The sequence below is a fragment of the Cariama cristata genome, unplaced genomic scaffold, assembly GCF_000690535.1.
Source record: "Cariama cristata isolate BGI_N322 unplaced genomic scaffold, ASM69053v1 scaffold6632, whole genome shotgun sequence".
In the NCBI taxonomy this organism is placed as follows: Eukaryota; Metazoa; Chordata; class Aves; order Cariamiformes; family Cariamidae; genus Cariama; species Cariama cristata.
In genome coordinates this window covers 25,483-51,848 of record NW_009604325.1, presented here as the reverse complement: position 1 = coordinate 51,848, position 26,366 = coordinate 25,483, and the positions used below count along the sequence as shown (strand labels likewise).

General features: G+C 37.7%; 1 protein-coding gene across 1 annotated transcript; it reads right to left on the bottom strand.

Moving 5' to 3' along the window:
* LOC104157986 (vesicular inhibitory amino acid transporter-like) lies at positions 1-26,352 on the bottom strand. Its single transcript, XM_009695539.1, has 3 exons — positions 26,337-26,352; positions 24,632-24,870; positions 1-1,152 (listed from the first exon to the last, which is right to left on the bottom strand). The coding sequence occupies exons 1-3, from the start codon at positions 26,350-26,352 to the stop codon at positions 1-3; spliced, it is 1,407 nt and encodes a 468-aa protein (XP_009693841.1).
* Positions 26,353-26,366: the final 14 nt, after the last annotated feature.

Below are 26,366 nucleotides of genomic sequence, written 5' to 3'. Positions count from 1 at the left end.
TTACACTCCTCCAAATATTTCAAGCAGCCCTTTTATTGAGCAAACTATGCCTGCAAGGCTACAAAGGAAACCCAAAATAAAAACAGAGATATCTGCACATTTCTCTAAGAAGGATAGTTTTTTCCATTTAAGTTTTAAATGGAAGAGAGAAGGAAGAAGAAAAGTCATGGCAGCACCTGTTACACTGCCTGTTAAACCCATCAACAGGGCAAAATGTGGTATGAACATGGCCATCAGCAGAGTTAACAGGAGAAATGAGCCCCTTACACCCAGAGCAAATAGTGGAGATCTGTAATTGGAATGGTTGCCTCTAGAAATACAAGCATACACCATTTCTGTGGCTGCAAAAAAGGGCAAAGGGTAAGAAAGAAGAGCCTTGGTTAAGAGACACAAATTCACTAGGGTTTGAAGAAATGATGGCAGGTTGTCAGTGATAACTTCCTTTGTCTCTTCACCCCAGGTCAAGAATGCAGTCAGTGCAAAGGTTGTTTTCACGACACAAGCAAAAAAGTGAGTCCAATTCAGCATACGCCTAAATTCCCCTGGATTTTTCATGTTACCTTCAAGCGTGGGAAGAAATATTTGTGAAGTGTAACTGAAAATGATCACCCCTACAGAGACCAAGAAGTCCTCAAACTCAATGGAGAGTCTGAATTTTCCCCAGGACCACTGATGTATTTGTGTGAGACAGTAAGTCATCACTACAAGGATGATAATGAAATGGACCAAGGAGCAAAGCTGGCTGAGTTTGGAAACAATTTTGAGAGTCTTGATAAATACACAAGGCAGCAGTGTAACAAATGCAATTACAGACCAAGTTTTCTCAGTCATTGGTACATATGGAAAACTATGTGACAGCAAGTTCCCGCTAACAACCAGATACAAAATACATGTCATGATCAGTTCCATCACTTGGGTCACATTGACAACTATGCCACCTAGTTTGGGAGATAGCTTTTTGCAGCAGGCATTCGCAATATCTTCATACGTGTCTCTCACTCTTAAGAGCTGCCCATCTTCATTTTCTTCGTACAGGCAAGCGATTAGAATTTTGCCTGTGTAACAGCATAATGCTGCAGCCAAGATAATAAGAAACAGACCACTGTATCCACTGTGGAGAAGAGCATATGGCAATCCTAGGACAAATATTCCCTGAAGAGGAAAAAGAGAAAGAAAAGATAGCACAAAATCCCTGGGACAAAATGTTTACTGGAAGCCACACTCACAAACTTGCCCTCCATTGAACAGTGCTTTCACCTAACTGCATGGCAGTATTGCTACCTTCAGCTAAGTAGGTAACAATCATGAGAAATCTGTTTATTTATGATAAATGAAATTATCAGCAAAAATAACTGCTCCTATAGACACACATGTAATGATAAGCTAGGAAAAAGAGAGTGTGACTGAATGATAGAGTCAAGTTCCTAGTTAATATTTAACACTGATGTGTTTTTTAGAAGGTTCATAGGCGGTTAGTCAACATGCATATTAATGAAACAGGTTCAATATCAGTAAAATTAACTGTAGCATCATCTGTACAAGTTTCATTCAAATTAAAAATAGCACTGTAGATAGTTCTAGTAATGACAATTCTCTTCAGTCCAAAAATTGTTAACAGATCTCTGGAAAGAAAATGGCATTGGAGTGTCATCAGACTTTGCTTGTGTTTTCTTTGCAGTTTCTGTATGCCTCATGTAGCCTTTGCTCTTGTTAAGTCTACTGCTGAAGTGATTCTTCTCACAACTGAGAGTCTAGACTATGCAAACTTACTTAGGGGTTTTAAAATACACGTAAAACCTACAGACATACTTTTCTCTAAACAATTTCTGAAAGGAACAGAATTATACTTGTTTTATCCAGAAAAAAAAAAAAAAAAAAAAAAAAAAAAAGGTGGCATTTTAGATTCACAGAACACTCTGTGTATTTCTTTGTCTTTTTGTCTCTTTCTTCTCTATATTTAAGGACAAACGACACTTTTATGTGGTTTAATTTCCATCAGCACAAAACCAACAAAACCCTTGAACAATAGTTATTCATAAAAAGATCCAATTTAAGAAAGATGCTTCTGTGACATTTCTCTTTTTATGCTACAAAGCTGAAATTAAGCAATGCACATTAGTCAGACTGGTCAGGCGTTTTTGTTCTTGATGACTGAAGAAAGATAGGGAGGAAACAAAATACAGTTAACTAGTTCTACAGAGATATTTATTTCAGTATTTCTTACAGCACCGATGACATGAAGAAATAGGAGCATTTGTGCTCATGTTTGCTATTCTGGCCTGACAGACAGAAGGACTTGATTTGGCTCAAACCCATCTAAACTCTATCTCTGACCCAATCTGAGCAACCCCATCTGCTCTGCAAAACCCATGAATCCCCGACAGAAACAGAGGTCCTCGCAGAAGGGACAACCCACTCTTCTTCGTTCACTTCCTGAGTGGGTAGTGCCACTGCCTGCTTTCAGGAGCCAAAGCAGAAGAGGTGGGTTTAAGGATCTAAATCTTAATTTCAGACTTTTCCATCCACAATCGTGGACATGAGGCCATGTGGGGGACAAGTACTTCAGGCATGCTTCTGTCTTTGGTGTTTTCTATCAACTCCCTCAGGTTTTATACTCAGCAGACAGCTTCTGTAAGGGCAGCCTAGCAGCCCAGCTCTGCCAGAGCTGATCAGGAAGGTGGGTGCCTGTCTCAACTCTGTAGGGTTTATACCTTGCACCCCACTTCTAAGTGATACAAGTACTCCCAGGCCTGAGCCATAAGGAGGACTCTGAAGAGAGGCAATTTTTCAAACATTAAATAATCATCAAGGTATAAAAAGTATTCTCCTTTTCTTCCAGCCACAAAATAACAGTCCTTTTCAGGCAGATTGTGGGATGATCATCAACCAGAAAATAAAATCCTTAAATTAGAGCAGTATTTTTTTTCTCTAAATCAATGAGAAAAATGGGCAGCCCGTCATATGAATGGGCAACATTGCCTATTTAACCAGGCTTCCCTCTAGATGCAGATATCATTGGGTTTCAGCTGAGTTAGAGCTGAAAGAATCATATTAAATCCATGCCGTAGTATATTTCAATTAAAAAGGTCTATGCCTTCATGTAGTGAAACAGAAGTACCTCAGTTATTACTACTGACATAATAATAAAGTTATTGACTACATACCTTTTTCGGTTGTTTTCAGTGGCTTCATTTACAGCATTAGTTTTGAATAAGTGCCAGGTGCCATTTCATTTTGGAGCAGGGACATTCAACTACACAGCTTGTGGTACTTCAGTCACCCAAATCTCCCAGCTCCAATGGTTTAGCTCCATTCCAATACATGTGTCATGACCCAATTAGTAATTAGCAGTGTAATTAGCATTTCTTGTGTACATGAACTTCACAGAAGTGTTCAAAATTCTACTGTTTCTGCCATCTAACAGTCTACTTGCTTAAGAAGACTAGATAGCTGGCTGTATCCAGACTGCAGGTAGCACACAGGTAAGAGTAGTTTTTGATATCAAGCCATTTTTAATAGGGGCTTTCACTGACTGGCACATTAGGTAGTCACCTAAAGAACAAAATGTGATTTCTTTCCTATTAAAACAATCCTTGGAGAACATTTACATAACAGATTGAGTTTAAAAGCATCACAAACAAACCAAGTTATGAAAAAATCAGGAAGATAAAAGCCAGAGAGTCATCTTCCATATTAACATAAGAACAATGATATTTTCTCGGTTCCTTGCAGTTTGTAGCAAGCTTATCTCATTTGTTCCGTACCCACAGCATTATTATTTTGCCCCTTAACCTGCATCTCGGAGTTCAAATGGTATCTACTGACCCAAAGAGTCAGTGTATAATCAAACTGCAGGTAAGTGTCAGCACAGGGCTTACCCACACAATGGCTTCTCCTCTGCTGAATTTAGTCTATTAATGTTTATATGACTAACCTCAATCTAAACCAAAGCATAAATCTTTCAGAGATGTTATCACATTAGACAGTCATTTACAGTCCTCCCCACAGGTGTCTGCTTTTCCATGCTTAATTGTTAGTTTAATCAGAGCATAACATAATTCTACCTCTAACATCTTGCTGTTGTTTATATCAAATAATTTTACTTGATAGATTTGATATAATTTTATTTGATGATAGAGATGGGGGGGTTGGGGTTGAATTTTTTTTCCATCTTCTGAATTCAGCCCTTATTAAACAAATCCATTTTTTCACTATATGTATTCTTTCTTAAAATTATATATCAGTGATTGCCAATTGCAAAGTTTAGAGTTTAGTATTTCTAAATTGAACCCTTCCACAGAAAATGTAAGTTTTTCTTTCAGCTGATGTCTTTGACATCTTTTTCTCAGAGTCTGTAAACTTCAATTTTCAGTTAATGGAAAGCAAACATTGTGAACACAACTGGTTTTGCAGGTTTTTGGACACAGAGCATGATTAGTAGAGACAAATGGGAGAACTCTGAGCAGGCAAAAAAAAGTTTCGTGTATCAGCACATAGTCAAATTTCTACAAAATAGCCAAAACTGTTAGTGATGGCCATGAGAACTTAAAGAATGAAGACCCTTTGTCAGACTTCAAAACCCATTTTGGATTTGATCTTCTCTTCTTACCTTTCCAAAAGCAATAATTTCTGTTAGGACCATTTCCTGAACATCACCAAGTTTAAATAGTTGCATTTCAAATTAAAAGATATCTTTAATAAGCACTTATTTTGCTGTCAATGTAATAAAACAGTACAGGCATCAAGCTGTGTTCTCCAGTTGAAAGCTACTCAGCAACATTAGAGCATTGCTTGAAGTGACTTACCTGTGGAAAATTCCTCCTCTGTAAAGAAATCCTTTCATGGACGTCGCTGAAGGTGGCTTTTGTGCCCCTCTCATGAGGAGTGAGTGTACAGAGAATGTAGACAGAGCATACCAACATTTCACTGATTCTTTGCTCGTGGAATAGGGACACAGGTAATTTCTACACCATTTGTCAATGCACATTTGGTCCAGCCCGGCCCCAGCACTTGCTCTTATTGATTCCTGTGTTCGTGTGTCCAAATTATGGCACAGACAAGCTGTGAGGCATCAACTAAAAACACGCAGGAAAAGGAACTGTTTCTTAAATTGCCTCCCAGCTCTTAGTTTTAGTGTTCTGTCTGGGAAGTGTTCCGGTCTGAGTAGTTTTATTTCCAGTTGGTCTAATGCAAAGTCAAACATGTCAGCTCTAAACATGCTGGTTTAAGGTGATCTGTTTACAAAATAGAATAGCACAGGTAAAAAACACTCACAGAGTTGAGATGGAGATTTTTGAAATAGTCCTCTACCATGGCTCAGCTTGAGTGGTTGTGTTATTTGCCATCACTCCATCCACCCTGTACAGGGAGGGACTCCAAGCTTACCCAGCGGGCTGCATCTTCCTTTGTCTCCCAAGACATTTGCAAGGCTTGGGTATCTTCACCCTAGATTGAGGATGGCAGTGGAATATTCTTTGTCAATGAATGAATACATGTGCCTGGGTGGAGGTCCTTGTCAACCATCCAGAGTAGACTTAGCCATAGGCAGCTGGGCCTAGAAAGAAGAAAGGACTGAGGGCTGAACTGGTGCTCAGCCTTTGAAGAAATGGCAAGGACAAGAGCAGAAAGGACATGTAAGGACAGGTCAGTCTCAGCTAGAAGCTATTTATTAGCCTTGTCAGAATACCCTCAAGTGGAAGCAACCAGGTATGACAGCTACCACCAGAAATTACCAATCCACCTACAATACAAACCAAGTAGATCAAGATTTCTGATTTACATCCGCACATTAAAACATTTTTGCATTTGTTGATGGTTTGACTGCAATATTTAAACTACATAGGAGTGTTTCCCACACCAGCAAGGCTGACTGCTTGTTTTAAAATACTAGACATCTGGATTAGTGCAGAATGCAAAAAGTGGGCCTTCTGCTATCATACCACTGTTTGACACTACTTCACCTCAGGGCAAACACCTCCTCAAGGAATGAAATGTTTAGAAAAATGCATAAATGAGCACAGTCAAGCACGCTGAGAAAATATCAGAATTCCTTAATGTTCGGTTTTAAGACTTTTTAGTCCAAGGTAAAATGCTTCGTTTCATAGCCTGTTTTAACCTGAAATACGACACTTAGAAACCGAAGCAGATTGAAAGGTAATTCAAAAGTAAAGATCAAACCACAGAGTTGAAACATGCCAAAAGACAACAAAATAAAATGGAGTAAAAAACAATGCTAGAAAAAGGAGAGAGAAAATATTTTCACCTTAAGACTTAATCAGCTGGAAAAATAAATTAAGAAATTAAGAAGAATTTAACTGAAAATTATTCAGTTAACATGGCTCTCCTATATGCAGAACACATGCTAGTATGCCAGACTGCAGAATTAGCTCTGATTGCCTTTCTCACCATCTGTAGTTACTCCACTGGAACAGTTCATTTAAGCCTAACTGTTTTCCAAGCTATTTATTTGATTCCCTTCACAAATATGGGTTAGGCATAGAAACTATGCATGAAGGCCTCCTTCGTGGCTCTTCTTGGAAAAGTGTTGAGATAAATTCAAGAACCCTGCTTTTCAGTACAATTCCACAAAATATGTAATTATGTTGTTTAGCATTTGTTATCATTTAAATAATTTTCCTGAACCGATGCAAGCCTGTGTTGCTGTAGTATTTATATGAACATACAACTTTATTAGCACTGAATTAAAAAATACAGCAACTCCCTTAATCTCATGCCATGATAACAGAGCTGCCTGCTTGTTGACCTCCATGGGCTTTTTTCCTTTCTCAGCCACCACTGTGATCAACAGTGATTTTGTATCTTCTTCCAGATCACTGTTGACTGCATTGAATAATACTGGACCAGATGCCAATTATTCTACCAGATAACCTCCTAACCCTACTAAAAACTCATTTGTTAGACAATAGATCCACACTGAGTTACTTTTATGGGATCTGTCACTTAGGTAGTTGGTAATCCACTTAAGATATATTCCATTGTTGCAATAATTTTTAAATCAGAATGTTGTGTATTAATGTGTCAAAGTTCCTTTTAAAAGTCTAAATATATTAGTTATCTTTCACTGCCTATATCACAATCTCATCAAAGAATTATATCAAATGTATTTAATAAGGACTGTAAGAACTCTTTCTCCAAAATCATAATGATTGACACTAATTATATTCCTAGCTTTTTATTCTGTATCAATTAAAATCTGTATTAACAATAACATTCTTTTTCTCAGAATTGTTCCAGGTTTCACTAGTCAGGATTTAACCGGCTTTTAAAATATTGGAATGATATCCACAGTCTTCTGAAAATTCCACATGTAATAGCGATTGAGTAAGAATATTATCAGGTCAGGTGTATCTTTTGTTATATCTCCCAAGTGCAAACTTACTGGGCATTCTGTTTTCAAAATATTAATGAGATACATTTTAACATCCATTTTAAATAGTAATTGTAGTTATCTAATAATTGTCGGAGTCTAAGCTTGGAAAAAATAGGCACCTCAATTTATAACTCACATATATCTTAAGATAGGTTGTTAGTAGAGCTGAGACAAATTTCCTTTCAGAGATGTCTGTTTCTCTTGCAGGACATGAGAATATGTACACAACGGAGTGCAGACACACAGCTTAGAAACTCTGACAGTTAACTTTTAAATGTCTTATGCAGGATAGCATGATGCCTGTCCTGAAAAATTACAAAATGGCCCACTGTTCTCCTGTGCTGTGAGCACATCCTCCTGATTCTCTGCAGAGACTGCCTATGAACGGTTGCACCTTTCTTCAGATTTAAGAACAATGTTAGAACCTCCCTCTACTGCTAATGTAGGAAATCAGTGTAGCAAAATTTGGTGAGAGATATCAGAGAAGAGGAAGGTGATCTTACATTAGAAAATCTCCAAGTTGTTTTTTCCCATCCTCACACCCACATACTCAACAGCACTGGTGTGCGTGTCATAGTGGCTTGGCCAGGATCACTTGCGTGCACCAAGAAGGACAAGGGATGCTGGCAGTCAAGCGCTCACAATGTCTCTGGTGCTCACCGTGACTAGTGATGACAAACAGATTTTGGATTTACCTTCTGTGCTCTTCTGGAATGGATGCCATTTTGGATCTTTTGCCTTGTTATTTTGTCTCATCCCTCTAAATATTAGGCAAAATTCCTGAATTTCACAGTACTGTTGAATTCCTTATCTGCGTGTTTTATAGATACTGTCCTCTACTTCATTCCCTTAACACTTATCTATAAGTCAGTTTTTCTACCTCTCTATCTGAATGAAATCACATATATGGTGCTATGTAGCAGTTGATGTATACCTTCCCTTTTAATTTTGTTTTGCTGTATCTCCTGATGCTTTTAGACAAACATGCACAGTCACATATGTAGACACATACTTCCGTTCATACTTAAATTATAACACTATTAGTATTTCTGTTCTGAATTTTTACACTAAATCTAGCCCTTTTTTTCCTAATTCCTAAAAATTGTCTTCTTACTGTCCTAATCCCTGGGAGATGTAATTTTTCCTAGTGTCTTTGGGTTGCTATATCTCTTTGCTACACTTCATAATTTATAATTTACAATGATTATTCTCACCCTCCCTTTCTCCCTCTTGCTATTTTTTTGTTTAATTTTAATTGGTACATTCACTTCACACCTGAAGTAGGAGGGATTTTAAGGCTTAGTATTTCTTAATTATGAGATGTGGCTTCTGGACATCTCATAAATTCTTGTTAAACAACTTTCAAATTGCTTTCACAATTGGCTGTCTGTATTTATTCTTCCTAATCAATTATCTCTCATCATTTTCTCCAGGTCTGTAAAATTTTCTCTTTTGAAGTACCAAGTATATATATTACTGTCCTCTGTTTTCCCGTCATGAATGTAATTAGATCCACTGATCTGTTCATCTTTATTCAACATAATGAGGCTCAAAATAGAATTACCTTATGTTCAGTTCAATACCTTTTGTGTTGGATAACTATTATCTATCATTTTTAGAAACTTTAATGATGTTTCACTACAGACTGGATACAACATCCAGCAAAGGTCTTTAAAACTGAAGTCACCATGAATAATACAATTTTTCTTTCCAAACAATAGCTCTCACACAGATAATCATCTCTCTAAAATAGAGTGCCATCCTCACTTTTACCTACTCTTTTTTTGTAAACATGCTTTATCTAATTGTTTTTAAATTCCAGTCACATAAATCATCCCACCATGTATTTGCAATATCAGTTATATCTAGTTCTTCTCAGCAGTAAGAATTTCCAGTTCCCTAGCTAGCTATCCAGACTCCTGGCACTGCTCTACAGACACCAGGAAAAGAATTCATCTGCTTTCCCACTTGCTTCGCAGTTTTTTCACAGCTCAGCTGAGTTTGAATTCAAAAATACTACAAGCTGTTCTGTGGAAAACTTCAAATATTGTCCATGGCCCATACGACCTTAGCAGCAGATCCATCTCCTTTAAAGTCAGCGAAAAATCTTCCTTTAACTTCAGGGATGGTTGAATTAGGCCCCAGCAATCTTGGTTTTCCTGATTTTTCTTATTCTTTCTCTCTGCCAATACCAGCCTGTTTTAGCTGCAGGGAGGAAAGTGGCTAAGGTGTTTATTCTGTGATTAATGCCTGCAATCACCTTATATACTGAGAGAAACTTTAGAAGTGTTGTTCTGTCAGTCTTTCAGGTCCTATAAGCAAACGATGAGGCAGATAGACTGCTCGGGAGATGCTGTGATAGGATAAACAAGTAAGGAAGTTGCATGGTCTGCACTGCAAAATGTATCTGTCTGTCTGACTGACAGAAGCCACTGATTTTTTTCTCCTCTTAGTGGCCAGATTAGTCTGAAGAATCTCCTAAAGATTAGGAAAGGGAACAGAGGAAAGAAAATGTTTCAACAAAAAAGGAATTGCTGCTATTGAGTGTGACAGCTGATCCCATTGGCTTTGCTAGTGGTTTAAATATTTGTTCCAAAACTGAAATAATATGCTTGATGCTTAATTCTGCATGGTTTGATGGAAAATGTTAGTTTGCATAAATTCAGAGCTGTCTGCAAGAATGCACTGAGTCACACAAAGTAAATCTCCTAAGCAAATTACCTTTTAAGAAAACATATTATTTTGCTTAGTCCCGAAGGAGAAAGCAAGCTTTGGTAAAAGAATGAGGGCTTTTATTATGTGTTATGTAGAGGAGAGGAAAAAGAGATGAAAAAAGTAAGGCAGTCAAAACTAAAACAAACATTATTTTGAAAGCTAGTAATGGTAAACCACATGGACTCACTGGCTGCTTACCTACTTCTCACATTATAGCTCATCACGAATTCTCAGGTTTTCACCTGAAGGCAGACAAGTACTCAACACATCCAGTACAGCAACATGCGAGTGAGTTTCCATGAAAATGTGGTCAAAAGAGCTTGAGGGGAGGCAGAGAGGGGACTTTGGGAGACTAGAAGCAAAGCTAAGCAGTGGGGAGCCAAATAACTCTATTTGAGTGTGCACTGACATGACAAAAGGAAGAGTTAAAGTGCATAGAAAATTCAAACTCAGGCTGGGAGAAAGCATTTGGTTTGTTAGGAGTTTTTCTTGAATGCTGCCTGTATGGGAGAAGCCACAGTTCTTGTTACTTTTAACAAGTAAGGCTGAAGAGGAAATAGAAAAAACACAAACTCATGCTACAAAGAACTTTGCATTAGAACAAACCTTATGCACCTCTGAGAGGTGAAAAGGAAGCCAGGTTACATTTTCTGGAAGCTGGGTTATATTTTCTGAAAACTGGCATAGGATTTGTCATGCCTACATGCAGACTAACAGGTGACTGAATCCTCCCCTGGCTAACATTATCCTGTTCGTTCCTCAGCACAGAACCAACCACCAATTTTAGGTGGACTCTCACTCAAGCTATAATGACTCCCAGAGCTCGGCAGATAAAGGCGGAATTTGTCTTAGAGCACTGCCTGGAGAGAATATAGTTAATAGTCTGGTTGAAAGATTTAAATAGTGGTATACTATTACTTTTGGTCTCTAGGAATCAGTAAGCTGATAGGGAATATCATAGTATATTCTTCTGGAATACATGAAAAAAGATGCTATTTTACAATTAGGCCGGGTATAGACAACAAATCTCTACTGTTTTTCCCCTCCTAACCTCAGTTAAACTTCAGTGGCAACCCCGGAGGCTTCTACCTTTAGGATAAAAGAAGCAGCAACTGATTTTACTGCTGATATTTCATCATACACAGATACAGATGAAGTTAAGGTTGCAAATGAATTCCCATAATGGAGGTGTCTCTCTCCTATAATGACATAAAAATCACATCATTCTTAAAATTCAACAAAATAGAGTAATTCCTCTAATTTCAAGTAGATTAAACAAACATTCCCAAATGTCTATAATTAATAATAAGGAGAAAAACTAAAGATCAGAAGAGAAATGTGACTGAGTTTTCTGGCATGCCCTTAGTACTCAGCATAAAAGCAAAGTTATTTAAACTCTCCTTTTCAAAAAAAATTAAATTTTGAATATAATTATGCATTGCAAAATCAGGCATATGGCATATAGAATGCATGCTGAATATGTCTCTTTAAGGTCTCTAGATGTAAAATACCTGAAGTATTTCTCATTCTGTTTGTACAGACTGTGAGACAGTGGTTCTTGACCTCTACCGGCCCATGAACAAAAGCACTGGAGTTATAAAGTAAGTCATATTACTTTTCTGTGGTTTTTTTTACTCTTTTTAAAAAATTTATTTTCTTGGTCTGCAGTCACACTGTAAAGACTTGAAGACAGGATGCTGTCTGGAAACCACAGCTGAGGATCTCTGGGTGGACAAACTGGGGACCTTGATTATTCTTGGCCTTTGACAAAGACTTCAAGTTTATTCTTAACTTTTAGATACAAATACTGTCTGTATGGATAGAGATTAAAACTGTTCTTTCATTTTTAAAACAAAGTGAGTTAAATAATTGCTGTAAAAGCTTGTATATTTCAAAAAATAGTTTAATTTCTTTTTCTTAACCTGAGCCATTCTGACAGTGCAGGGAAAACTTCTCAGCTCTATTGGATCTCTCCTTTGTTCACAGTTCAGTGTTGAGAGCTGTACTGATTTCATATTTGAGAAATGTAGTTTAAGACTGCATTTAGTTTCTGTTCCTTTCTCCTAAATAACTTCAGTTTCTCACATTCAAATTTTTAGGCAAAATCCCAATTTATTCATGAGGTGAACTTAACAGATTTTAGGTGAAAACTCAGTGGCAATTACTAAAGTTATTTAAGTGATTACTTTTTTAACCCTCTTTGGTACCCAAGGAAGCAGTCACTTCTTAGCATGTATGAATTTGATTAATCTCACCCAACTTCTTCTGTCTAAACTAGACATTTAATGAATGAGTACACTCAGTAGCAGAAAAGACATGTGACAAATCCACCTTGCTTTGATGCATGCTTATTAGGAATGGGATTCCTAACTTCACCTATCTAAATACAGCAAAAAGTAAAGCTAATCTGCTAGCTCTGGGAAGGGTGGATGGAAACGAGGATCACCCGAGGACTATTCATTCCAATAGCGTAGGGCACTTATTTTAGGATTTGTGAATCTCCACCAGAGATGCCTGTCTCTCTATGTCGTCTGTAGAGTCAAATGAATTCCTTCATGAAGGCCTTGAGACTGCGCGGTGCTCTGGAAGAGCAAAGGAAGAGCAGGAAGCTGGGTAACTTGGGAACATGACTACACCAGGGGAGGCAAGAACAAGGAGAAAAAGGTGTCATTAGGTAAACTGGACAACACTGGAACATAAGGTTGTGAACCATATGAGGTGGGAACAAGGGGTAGGAGAATATAATGGGCAAGAGGTTGTGAGGAAAAATGACTGGATATGAGAAATATCTAAGCACAAGACAGGAATAAGTAGAAAGCTAGAGGGAAAGTATGAATTATGCAGCTGATTATCCTTTCTGATTAGGAAAGGAAACCTTCAGGGGTGAAATGGCAGCTCCTCACAATTTAGGAGATAGTAGAGAGTCTCTGAAATCCCATCCAAGCAGCAGAGGGAAGCCTACGGTTTTGTGCAGGTATTTTATTTTTAACTTGAGATGACAACAATAAAAAGTACAAAAGGAAGAGCTCTGAGAGCAGCTGGCTTCCCAGCACAAGTGAAAAAAGTCAGCAGGCAAGCAAAAGCAACAAGAACAGGAATGGAGAACTCATTTTAAACTCCAGATCCCAATTAAAGCTTAGAAGAAGATTTTTAAGTCCCTTCAGGGAAGGTGGCTGAGGAGATGGCATTTGGATTTGGGGAAATAATGCAGACAGCAAAACAAGAGAATGGTTTTAAAATGTAGTGAGATAGAATAGACCCCAGTGCCAACTTCTAACCACAATACGAACAGTAAAATGAGGGAATTAACAGTCATTATAAAAGAAAAAAATAACTTCTTATAAATACAAAGAAGATAACTTTGTTATAAAAGAAAAATAAGATACTTTGCATCATATAGTTCTTATACCCATATTCACATTTTTTCAAACTTGAGTAGAACTATTCATAATTTCCAAAATACCCAGATTTAACTTGAAATAATGAAACTAGAATGGGTTTTAAAACTGAAAAAAAATCCTGTGCTTATCAGGGAGGAACTAGCCTGAATCCAACATGTTTCTGGAGGGGAAAACAGCAATGTAAAAAAACTATCATGCATGGAAATACCCATGTACAGTAAAGGCAAAGGCTGAAGCTACCATTGCTACTGATAACATAAAACAACCAAAGATGCTTGCTCTAGGGACCTACAAAACAAAATCTGCCGGTGCTGTTATTTGTCTCAATTCAAGAAATGGACTGAGAGAAATTGAAATGGATAGTGGAGTATGTGTGTATGAGCTGAAGTGAATGTTTCCTCACTTTGACTCATATGTTTACATTTTTGAGAAGTAAATATTAAATTTGATTTTTTTTTTGTTAGCTGTTTAGTGAACACAGTATTGTACATATGGCAAAACTAGTGCCACTGGCCAAGAATACAGAGAAACATTGCCTTCCAAGAAGCATAGTGTGTGTGGGGAAAAGAGGGAGAATACATGCAAATAGAAGTCAATTTCTTTTATTTAGCTTTAGGGGCAAAACGTTTTATACAGCTTACTGTGCTAAAACTAGGTTACAATACATCATCTTCAGTACTGTGCGTAATCAGTGTTTAGGGCTTTTTATTTTCTCAAATAACTCCATTTGCTCATTCAGACAGAGCTGGTACCATTTCAGCGAATCTCCTGCTGTCAGGAATTATACACATTGAAGAAGTAAACTGTAGATTAACCATCTATGGATTGTGTGGAAGAAACTTTACCATTTGGAAAGTCTGCTACAGAAACATCATTATTTCTGATTCTACCAGTACATTATAATAATTCAGATGTCCTTTACTTTCAGCATTAAATTCTCATACACACCTGCAGACACTGAGCTTGTCAACCTTTATTCCTTGATGAACCCTAAGGCTCACTCTTTCTTTTAATAACAAAATGAGCTCCCTTCAGAAAATTTGCTAATGGAAGTGAAAGAAGATTATAAAAAACAGGAAAGGAATGCTATGTGACAAAATATTTTACTTTCTGCTGCCTATCACTATGTTCTTGCTGTCTTAGGAGGAATGTTATCTTGTGAGGATTTATATGTCTAAATGGTTTATTAAAGCAAATTCACCGAGGTTACATACCTCATAAGTTTAAGAATAGGGACAGAAAGAACATTTTAAGAAAGAATATTTTCCATCGGTGGTAGGTGGTCAATGGCACATGCTATAGAGAGGCACAAGTGTATAAATGATCCCAGCCACAGAAGGCTGGTAAATAATTATAAGAGGTAATTTTGGCTTTGTTTTGAAGGGTATCTGTCAAACATAACATCACAACAATAAAGTAGGCAGATATAACAGATACAGAAATCCAAAGTTGCCTAATAATAGTGTTTTTAAATACCATGTGACCTACCATGAATTAAGAAAGGAGAAATTATACCATCTGTTATCATTCAGCTTGTTAAAAATGCTCTCAGGGATTGACAAGACCAAAAAGCATGGTAGATTAATTTGATTTTAGTGCAGCGGGAAAGTACATCAGCTATTCCCTTCACCTGAGGGAGCCAGAGATCCTTGTTCTGCAACAAGTCGTGGTGCATTGGGTTCTCCCATGGAATAAAGTGATCATTGCTTTCAAGCAGCTGACAGTTACTTAATCCTGTTTGGTAACATTTACTATTTCAAAGTGTGTAATTTTCATAAAGCTACTACCCATTTATCTTTGATATCATGGTTCTGTCATTCTCTTTCTTGACCATCTGGATTTTTAAGATGGAATGCCCATTTTAATGGCTGAATATTCTAAAGGTACTCTTATCGTATTCATCTGCTGATTTATCTTGTGCTCACCCCCTACAACGGGTCTCAACAGCAAGGAGAATCCATTCTATACAGGAAAAAAGAGAGGAAACGGAATCAAATGTCAAACTGATTTATCACATGCCTCATTTAAACAATCATTATTTTGTAAAGAGTTTCCATAAAATAGAAAACATTTTGAGACTTATGTTCAAAATTGTTTTCATTATTGGAGCACCTGTAAGTCCTTGATCGGAATCCCATTGTGTAGGGCACTTTGCAAACAAAGTACAAAAAGATGGTCTCTTCTCCAAAGAATTTAAAATCTAGGGGTAAGATAACAGGAAACAAATACAGACAGACAGAGGAGTCAAGGAAACCTTGAGTCAGTACCGGAAACTGTGAATCAAGAGAGTAAATGGTGATTTCAGTGTAGCTTATAAGTGTGAAAATTTCAGCAAAAGGATATTTCTAAGAGGATCAGAGGAGTGCAAATAAATATCTTCATATAAGTTCATAGGGATGCTTGTTTAAATATTCAACAAATTGACAATGACAGTTGTAACTGGAAGAACAGAGCTCAGAGTCAATAGATGCAGACAGATAAATGGTAGATTGTTAAAGATGAGTAGCTTATGTTTGACTTGATGGCTGAAGAGGCACTTGCAAGAGATGGTTGACACATGGGGTATGGAACTGCATCAGCTTTCCAGGTGGGTGTGCATGGGGCGAACTTGGCAAGGTCAGGGAAGAGTGTGCTACTGCGACCCAGATGGGGAGTTATTAGTGCTCAGATAAGAGTTTTAGCCTTGTGAATCGGTAAATCAGGCTGTGTATTAGTGAGGTTTTACTGTAAAAATAAGCAGAAGCTGGATCTAGTCTGAGCGTGATAATTTAGAAGGAAGCCTGACTGAAAGGTGATGCCAGATGATAGGCCTGCGTGGCAGCAAGGACAAAGACATTCATAGGCAGTGAAGAAATGTTGGTGTGGGCAGACTCTGGATGGAAGACAAAAAGAGCTCTGTTTAGCTGCTTCTACTGACTGCTAAACAGACAGACCAGTATCTTATGTGGGCAGCAGGGGGATCTAAATGAGATGTGAACCTGAACCGACCCAAGAAACACACAGTCCCACAGGTGGTGAAGGATGTGGAGGTGTCTATCAGTGATGTCTGTAGCAGCCTCGAGAGCCTGAGTCTGCTGCAAGTGACGACCTCAGGGAGGAAGATGTGAAGCAGACATTTGGGAGAGATCGCCAGCATTTGTTGTGTGCCTGGTTATGGACAGCAGTATAGAGCAGAGGAAGCTGGTCATGACCCTGTGTATTAATTTACATAATACTTATCCTTATGAAAAATTATCGCAATGAAAAATACAAATAGCGTGGTATAGCAGGTTCATGCTTGTAGTTATCTACCTACTAATGCAAAAGTGTTTTTTAGGCATTAACACCCCCAGAACAGGCCATCTGCTGGGTGATTTGAAGGTTTCCTAATGATGAAATGAAAGAAAAAGAGGTCTGGGAGGTGGTGGCACAATGTTCAGGTTTCTGAAATGTTACTCACACATACCATTTATTTTATATGTCATGGAAAAAATGCAAACTGACACACCCTTTTTGCAAATATATGTAAATGTGCATGTAAATCACACCTCTGTCACTCAGCAGGCTGCCTATTGAACTCTAGTAACACTGCTGATAGTAGTTGGCCTTTGAAGTATGGTAGGGTTTTAACGCTCTTGGGTGGAGATGTGCTTCCACTTCATTCATGTTGCTGTACTTAAGCTGCCTGAGATGTAAAACAGTAGAAATACTGATGTCCCCACTAAAGGTGTCTGCCGGCAAACTGAATTTGGCAGCATGCCAAACTAACTTGCAAATTCCGATTAACCTAAAGGTTTGTGTTATTACTGGCTAGAAAGTACCACTGTAAGGAGAAGAGTTGAGCTGGTGTCTCCCAGCTCTTCCACTGAACCCCACACCAAGACCTCAGCACCCGTTCCCTGCTCTGACTCCCTCAGACCCGCAGGGAGCTCCGTCTCGCTGTGGGGCAGGAGGAGAAGGGCAGGAAGGAGCAAGGAGGGGAGAAGGGCAGGAAGGAACAAGCAGGAGGGTCCCCAGCTGAGGTCCATGCCCCTCAAGCAAGCCCTTGTCTGGCCTGCTGCCTCCTGCGGATCGGAAAGCAGCCGCCTGCCCTTTGGGTGGAGGGTTCCAAAAAGCTGCTTAGCGCAGAGATGCCTCGATTGTCCATGATCTATTTTTTTACCTTTAAAAATGTGACTAAAAACATTCCTATTAAAAGAACATCTATACACATTTCAAGGTCAAACAGCTCAGGGTTAGCAAATGGCAGGTTTACCTTTGACCATAAAAGCTTTAGTCATAGCCTTTACCGGCAAATGAGTTAGAAAGGTGGTTGAAAATCAGTGCCCAAGTACTCAGCTGTGCCTATGCCCTTGTCCTCTTCTCTGTCCTCGAACACACGCTGGGTAGTGACAAAACTGCCATTTTGCTCTGCAATGCAGCAGTTAGGATAAACACCAGCAAGATCAACGTGCTTTACTACTTGTACCGGCTGTCCATGTCCAGGTGCTGGCAGCGGGCGAGGGCTGCAGGGCGGCCTCTGTGAGGAGAGGCCAAGGCTGCCCCATGCCCGATGCAGCACGGCCCAGCCCCTCAGCCAAGATGGCGGCGCCTCACGGAAAGCATGTGCAGGAAAGGGCTGAAAATGCCACAGAGAGAGGAGGAAGGGGGCCGTAGAGGAGTCTGGAGTGAAAGAGTGAAGCTGAGCAGGAGGAAGGGTATTACTTTAATGTTTGTCCTTTTTTTTCCCCAATATCAGATGCACTAACTAAAGATATATATATTAATTAGCAATACAGTTAATTTTCCCCAAGTTGTACCTGTTTTGCCCACAACTGTAACTGGTAAGTGAGCTCCCTGTCCTTATCTCAACCCATGGGCTTTCTTACTCCTGTCCTATTTGCTCCCTGCCCAGCTGGGGATGGCTGGGAGTGAGTGAGCAGCTGGGTGGGAGTGTGGCTATTAGCCAAGGCTAACCTGCCACACTACTGTATGCTTACTTGCTAGTTCATTTGTCCTTTTACATACACAAAAATTTAACTACCAGCTACTTCATGTAGGAGGACTGCAGCCTCACACCTGTAAAATAACTGTTCTAAAAGATTCATAGTAGTAGATTTTCCAGATGAAAAGATTTTAAAACCTATATGACAAGTGAACAATCAACAAGAAGTCTCTGCTTACAAGAAACAGGCACTTGCAAATTCCACAAGACTTGCAAATTCCTGACCAGACTGTGACAAATTGGACATCAACCCCAGGATAAGTATACTATGCATTGCAGCGATGTAGCTACTGTTTCTAAGAATAACCTGCAAGATAGTATGGTGGCTTTGAAACTTAGATGCTGAAATATACAGACTTCAAAAGTACTATCTGAGAAGAGTTTCAGCTAAAGTTGTTGGAAATTATATATAATCGACATTGCTAAAAATCAAGCGTCAAATAAATACTTTCTTGAAATGCAAGGTTATAATTTGAGCTTCTGAGCAGAATTCTTTGGATTTCTTTAAGCATAGCAGCACTTCCGGCTACTGTTATCAAAAAGTTGTAATATTAGATAGCTATGTCAGTAAAGTATATGAAGAACAAATATTTTAAAAGATATCTATCTCAAACCCAGTGTAATTGAGATATTCAGATTTAAGGCTGAGGTTGCATGTTAAATTCCATGTTTGTGCTGAGTATTATACTTTAGAAGGTCTTCTTCTCATCTCATATGAGATAATTATCTTAATTTATCTTATATGGTAATTAGCTTAAAACATATTGACATCATCAATTATAGACCATTGTATATCAGTTACAGCCAAACTATTGAGGCTATTAGAGTCATTTGTAAAGGAGACAGAGAGACACCTCCTGTAATTCTCTTGCTACTCGTCTATTACTAAATGCAATTTTGGGCCCATGGTGCAGGCAAGCATAATCTAAGGATTGCTTTAACTTCTAAAGATTTTTTAATATGTCATTTTAACATCTTGAAGTCTGCAAGAATTGCAATACTTTGATCCATTACTTGTGTAACTCATGGACTTGTTTCTGTGATGCTTCAAGAGCTATTATGGTGCTTTCTGAACCAATTGTCCATGTGTTGGGACTGGCTGTACGTCCAGGGAATAATTTGTGGAGTAGTTATGTTATATCACAGTTCCTACTTGCTGGCAAATCTGACACAGAGGGGCTATGGAAAACTGATTTGCCACTCCGAACTTTTCCGTAATAGTTACAGTAGAATATGCTGATGTAAATCCATTCAATGCTCCTTCCATCTGTTCATTGCTCAGATGATGTGATGAATAACATAAAATGCAAAATCTACACAACAGCAACTTAAATCCCATGAGAACAATCCAAATATTTCTTCCTGGAACAAGAAACAATTTCAGATGAACCACCTCTCTATGATTAGAAGTTCTGGCTTCATAACATTTTTAGTGTTTGCAGCTGACCGAGGGAGAAGTAGACTGACATAGCGCATTCTCTAATGAGATTCATGGGAATGGCAGTTAGGTAACTCAAGATCAGTCCACTGCACAGTGCTTACATGTCAAGTAAAGAGATTTCTGTGAAGTAGGTATAATTTCATTGTTGCAGGATAGCACATTTTTCATAAAAAGCTTTTGTGATAAAAAGTAGGGCTGGGAATAGAGAGAATATGTATCCTGTATGCAGCCTTCTCTGTGCTATATGAATATGTGTGCAAAACTAAAGAAATCCACTGCACAGTCTGAGCTGAAATAAAATGTTATATGAAGTAGTGACGTATGTCCAGAATCTTTTTTTTCCCTCAAGAGAAAATCCAAAGAGAAAGTCAGGACACAAACATTAGTTACAGAGTCTTCTTCCCTAAAATACGTCTTTTACCAGTTGCATCACATAATGGTGACATTCTATCACAGGAAATTCAGATCTGAGTTTAGATGATTCTCACCAGGCTTTAGGCTTTTTTGGGGTCTCCAGTTGTGGCTATATGGGTTTGTGGTTGCAAACCTATGAAAAATAAATTTGTCCAGTACTGCAGGTGCATTTCAGTTAAAATCATATTAATTGGCATTTTTATGTGCATCACAATAGTCCTGCAGTCTTGGAATTTTACTTTGTGCTGTCATTTTTTGACTAGCTCCATTTGGAAATTTGAATTACTTACTGCTTCTAGGTTAGATAACAGCATTGGGCATCTCCCTTTAATTCTCGGTACCACCTCTTGATATGAAACGCAGAAGTTTGTTTCCCTCAGACATCTATAATTTAGTTCAGAGTATGACTTCAGCTTCAATGTATAATTCAAGGAAGTTACTGCTCTGGGCACTAGAAAGGATTGACCCTTGTTCTCAAGTCTGGAAAACAAATACTTAAGATCAAGTACTGCAGTCAAGATCTAAGTGGTTATTTAGTTAAATGTGACTAAATTATTTAAGGTTAAGGACAAGAAGATTTGTATTGTGGTACATCTAGTGACCTGATGGCAAAAACATTTAGCTTTCTAAGCACACAAGCATGTACATATTTATATTTAGAAAATGCTTAAATATGGTGTTAGTAAAGCTTAATGGGAGGGGTGTTTAGACACCTTAAAAAGATGTTTGCCTTTACATCTTTAGGGGCATGTCTGCTAATTCTGTTTCTCAGCGTCACTGTGTTTTCCGCTTAAGTCTTTGGGAGTTGTTGATACTCAGTAAGCACTCTAAAGATTCAGTCTATATTAGGGAAACGAAGGCACGTAACTCAGAGGAAACTTCTTAGAAAAATGAATATTAACTATAAGATATTCTCAAGTGAATCTTTTAGAGTTACATAAATAAAAATGAGCCAAATTGGAACCCAATATGGAAATGTATCTATAATGGCACACTGTGAAGGATATACAGATATACCATTTCATTTTTAAAAATGGTGATTGTTAAAACGTTGAGTCTTTTCTAAACTAATGTACAATATACAGAATATAAATATAATGGGCATACTTATGATCACTACTGTAACAATTATTAATTTATTATTGACAAAATTTTTAGTAATTATTAATAATACTAATAGCATTATCATTGTTCCTAGAAACACTTGCAATAGACAAGCACCCTGCTGTGTTATTCTGATCACAGAACAAGAAAATTGCCTCTGCCATAAGTACTCCTAATCTTTGTACAACCTAATCTCTGCAAAAGACAGAAGATGGCTACATCGGGTAGCAGACACATTGAATCAAATGGTACATTCAGTATGCTTTGATACATCATGTTTTACCAAATGTCCAGGGAAGAATTGTGTGCTTACATTTCACTGTATTTTAAAGATTGTACAAGCATCATAATACTGAAAGCACTTTGGAGCTGCCTGGTAAAGTGGCTGACTTTTTTTCACTGTTAAACTTGTTTGCGCTTCTGAGACCTAAGTGGAGATAGACTGACAATGGTGTAAATTACAGTTATGCTGAATGAACATTATTTAAATTCTTGCCATTATTTCTCTACTTCCCTTTCTCTCTCTTGGTTTTTCTCTATTCTTTGTTGTCTGGTACCCCTTCATGATCCTATAGACTGAATGCCTTTTTCTTTTACTTTGGCTTTCTCTTTCTTGGACAAATATTCTCCGTATTGTTTGCAAAAACCCTTCTACACATGGTTGGCAAATAAATAGAGTTTATTGTCTTTTGGTTCTGCTGTGAAATGCTGTACCATTAGAATTTAACTACCTTCTTCCTTGTGACTGTTGCTTTGCCTATCCATCCGGTACTACTGTACAATTCAATACAATTTTTTTTTGCCTTTTACTGCTATATACAAACAAATGCAACTTGCATCACTCTGCCAGAAGATATTGTTCATTTTCCCTTTTGAATTGACTCAGTTTTATGGTCTCTGTCCTTACCTAGATTAACTGGATACAGGTTTTCATTTGCCTGTGCAGTGCTGAAATATGAAACATGTTGCCCTGGAAACTTTAAATGTCTGAACCAATCATTTACACATACAGTATCATCACCAAAAGTGCACATTTTTTCAGTTGAAGTTAAAAACCAAATAAAAACCTCTACCTCTTTGTTTGAAAATATTTGCATTTAAAACACTGTAAGAAAATCCTTGTAATTAATTTCAGAGACCAAAGAGTTAATCGTTCCTGTAATAAATCTGGATTGTGAAATAATTTCACTTTTAGACTAACTGTATTCACTGGAATAACTGTTTAGAACACTTCAGAATTCTGCTGAAATGTTTACCTCTAATTGCTATGCAAAACGCTTCTGCCCTTTCCTCTGGGTAGGGCAAAAACAACTGTCATTTTAGCATAGGTTGTCTTCACCAGTCAAGAACGTTTGGATTGTTTTAATCATTCTGTTCACAACTTTGGCTTTCTCTTCAAAGCTATTCATAGAAATTTCTTCAAACTGTTATTTTTTACTGACAGATGCCCGTTCAAAACTCTCTCCTCTTTCCTCCTCTCCTGCCTTTCCCCTTCCCTTTCTCTGCTCTCTACACTTGTTCCTAACCCAAATACCAAGGTATCGGGAAATAGGAAAAATACATATATGTGTACGTAGACCCATGTATGTGCTCACATATACACACAGTTTCACAATGTGTCATTAGGACACTTGCGTTGTATTACAAATGAAACTGCAACTCCCAGGCTTCGCCATTCTCAGCCTGCCTTAGCAGAAAAGCTCAATACAGCTGTAGCCAGCTGCTCTTTTAATGCTGTTTTCTGAAATATTTGACCAAGTGAGATCAAATAGCAGTATGCAACACTTAGCATGCTGAGAGTTTTGGCTAAGACCATGGTTACTGATCTGATTGGATAATCTAGCTTAAATTTGTCATGTTTTTAAATAGGCAACTTTATGTTTGATTGTGTTTTTACACTGTGTTATCGGTTTATTTTTTAACTGGAAGCTATAATATTAATAATTAATAGTAATTGTGTACATCATGACATTCAGGAATTTTTAGACGCTTTGATGTATTTACAGAGGCATTATTACTTTTGTTTTTCAGAAAGGAAAACAATGGGTGAGAGAGAAGTGACTTGCCAAAAGGTCATTCAGCAAATATTGACAAAATTGACTTCCAGAATGAAATCTTGGCTTTGGTGAAATCAAAGGCAAAACTCAGAGAGACAACAATGGGCTGTCATCCCAGATTCCTGTCCTGACTAGATGCTGCTGAGGGAGACTGAGGATAAAATGTGTTACTAGAATGTAGTTGGGGTATTTTAGGACTTCACACTTTTATTCACAGCTGAACACTTTCTGAGTATGATATGCTACTGTGCCCTGTTATTGCATTGGCTCTCATGTGGTGGTGCTCATGTTTGAAAAGACAGCAGGGTTAGAAATATGTCCTTTTCTCCTCCTCTGCAGGGCTGAGAGATGAACTGGATACATAAACAAATGTTCATCATCACAATCACAGACTTGTGTGACACTGGAAAGATTATTTTTCTATAACTAAAGTGGCATAAAAAGTGTTTAAGTAACAGTTACTGGGACTAAATGTGTCTATGGATACTGCTTTCTTTTTACCATGTCAGACAGAAAGTGGTAATGATAGAATTACATAAGAAAATGAATCATGAAAAGTGAGAAAAGAATCTGAAATATTTAATGCTAAATTTAAGGATTCGGAAAGACACTCAAATTCCACACAGAATGCTGGGACCAAATGCTTTCAGTCTTTTCAACCTGACTATTTTCTTTAACATTGGCAAGTATTATTACATTTCTTGTGCCTCATGCTCCAATTTATATCTAGTCTAACTTACATGTTAGTAAATTTATGTCTGACGTCAGTCTGGCTCTTACTATCCTCTTTTTATTAGATGTTTACTTCACATTTCTGTCAAACAACTCTGTCACTGAATTCCAACATACTTATTAAAGGTAATCTCTGTACTTCCAAAACAGGTGCAATCACCACCTTTTCATATTCACCTAGTTTAAACATTTTTTAAACTTTAGCTGACATAGCAATCTTTTTTTCCCTTCGGAACTTTATTTTTTCCAGAGTCATAATCTTATGCAGAAAGGTTGAAATATGTTAGTAATAGATTCATAGAAATCTTTTAGAACATTGCAAAATGATGCTATAGTTAAGTAAAATAAAGCACGCTAAATGATGACCAGGTTTTTCAAATGGTGATTGTAATGAGTGGGGAAGTAAAAGGTTACCTGAATGGCATTTGTTACATTCCATCCTGCTTCCCAGCTGGTGATCAGTTTGACCTGGGCACATGGCAGGGGAGCTGGGGACTTGTATTCTGGATCCTGGTGGCAAACATGAAGCTCAAAGTTCAGGGGTCCATCTGGTTCCTCTGTCTCCTTGCTGTCAGCTCTGTTCAGTTCATCTCTTCTAGCAAAATTCACGTGCTCTTCATCAGTGTTTTGGCAACTGTCCCATCTCACCCCTCCTAGAAAGAGAGATGGTGTTTCTCTAAAACAATTGAAAAGATATGAAAAAGTCTGCTTCAGGTGAGCCATCCTGAATAATGAATATTAAAGTAAAATCTTTCTTTATGTATCTTTATTCTTTTTTTTCAGCAGTTGTACATTGTTAATCTTTTTGTTAGGTTAGTTTTGATATTGTAGCTATGATTAATGAAGTTTGTTGTCCTCAGTTCATTTATTTGTGCCAGTTTCAAATGCCAGCTGAAGAAATATCTCCAGGGTCTTCAACATACTGCCCAGAGTAGTCTGCAGTAAGACTTAATAGTCTGCAAGCTGCAATTTACAATTCAAATCCCTTTTCCTTTTACCTATGGTATCTACGTAGATCAGTCAGTCATGAAGCATCTACAGGTGGTTGCAAGAATGTCTTCCTGGAAATTATGCATGTTTCTAATACAAATAAATAGTTCTGCCAAAAGAAAAAAAATGCTTCATTAAAACCCAGAGTTGATGGACTGACTGCTAAGTAAATGCATGTAAACAAGTTCACATTTCCAGATGTGAGAATTTTCTGCTGTGTTTTAATGTCTACAGAGGTCAGTAGAACTTTAAAAATGTTCTCTAAAAAGCTCAAAGTTGCAAGGAAAAAAAAAAAAGTAGCTTGTTTGTAACTGTATCTAAGTCACAGTTACTGGTGACAGGGGAATGACATAGAGCTGTGATTATATGTTTACTGTAAGGATGTAAATGGTGATACATTATGATTATTCACACTGCAAAATCCTAAAAATATTTGTAAAAGTATCCTCTTCTTTCCTTGCATGGCCCGTGGAATTTGTGAGAGAAAGGTAAAGAGAATGGGTTGAGTTGCACAGTTCTAGGATTATTTATGCCCATTTTCTTTTGTTGTTTCCCATGCCTTCCCTACATTCCTCTTCCCTCTTTGTTTCTTTTTTAAGAGTATTGGGTTTTAACAGATATATTTCTACGTTAACAACTGAATAAATGGTACAACACTGCTGATCATGCTGAAAAAAAGTATTTGCTTATTAAGGATCTGAATTGGACCATGTGAGATCAATTACAGTCCTTGCTTGCACTAGCATATCTTTCCTGTTAGCTGAAACTTCAGGAATTCTCAAAACAAATTTAGAAGTTTCTATTTCTGAACTAGAATTCTGAACTGATGACTTTTCTGCCAGATATATATTTGAACTGTGGTCTCCCTAGTAACTCTCAGATCTTACCCACTTCCAAAATGAAATATCCTTCATGCAGGCCTTGTTGTCTGTTTTTGCTTACGTGCTCAGGATTAAATAAACATGGAGAGAACCTTCATTGTTCTGTCTCTTATGATCCGATACTGAAATTTCTCTAGTTCTAATCACATAACTAGTATTCTGAAGCTCTCCACAGTTTATCCATCGGTCCTAAAAAATAGAAACATTTCAGAAATACTGCCAGTACAGAATTATGTTCCTGTGCCTACCTTGTTCAAGCCTCATCGTTGACACCTGTA

Excerpts from the sequence above, each read along its gene's own strand:
- LOC104157986 (XM_009695539.1), bottom strand. Across the intron at positions 1,153-24,631 it reads ATGTAACAAATGCCATTCAG|GGAATATTTGTCCTAGGATT; the intron begins GTAACCTTTTAC and ends TTTCCTCTTCAG.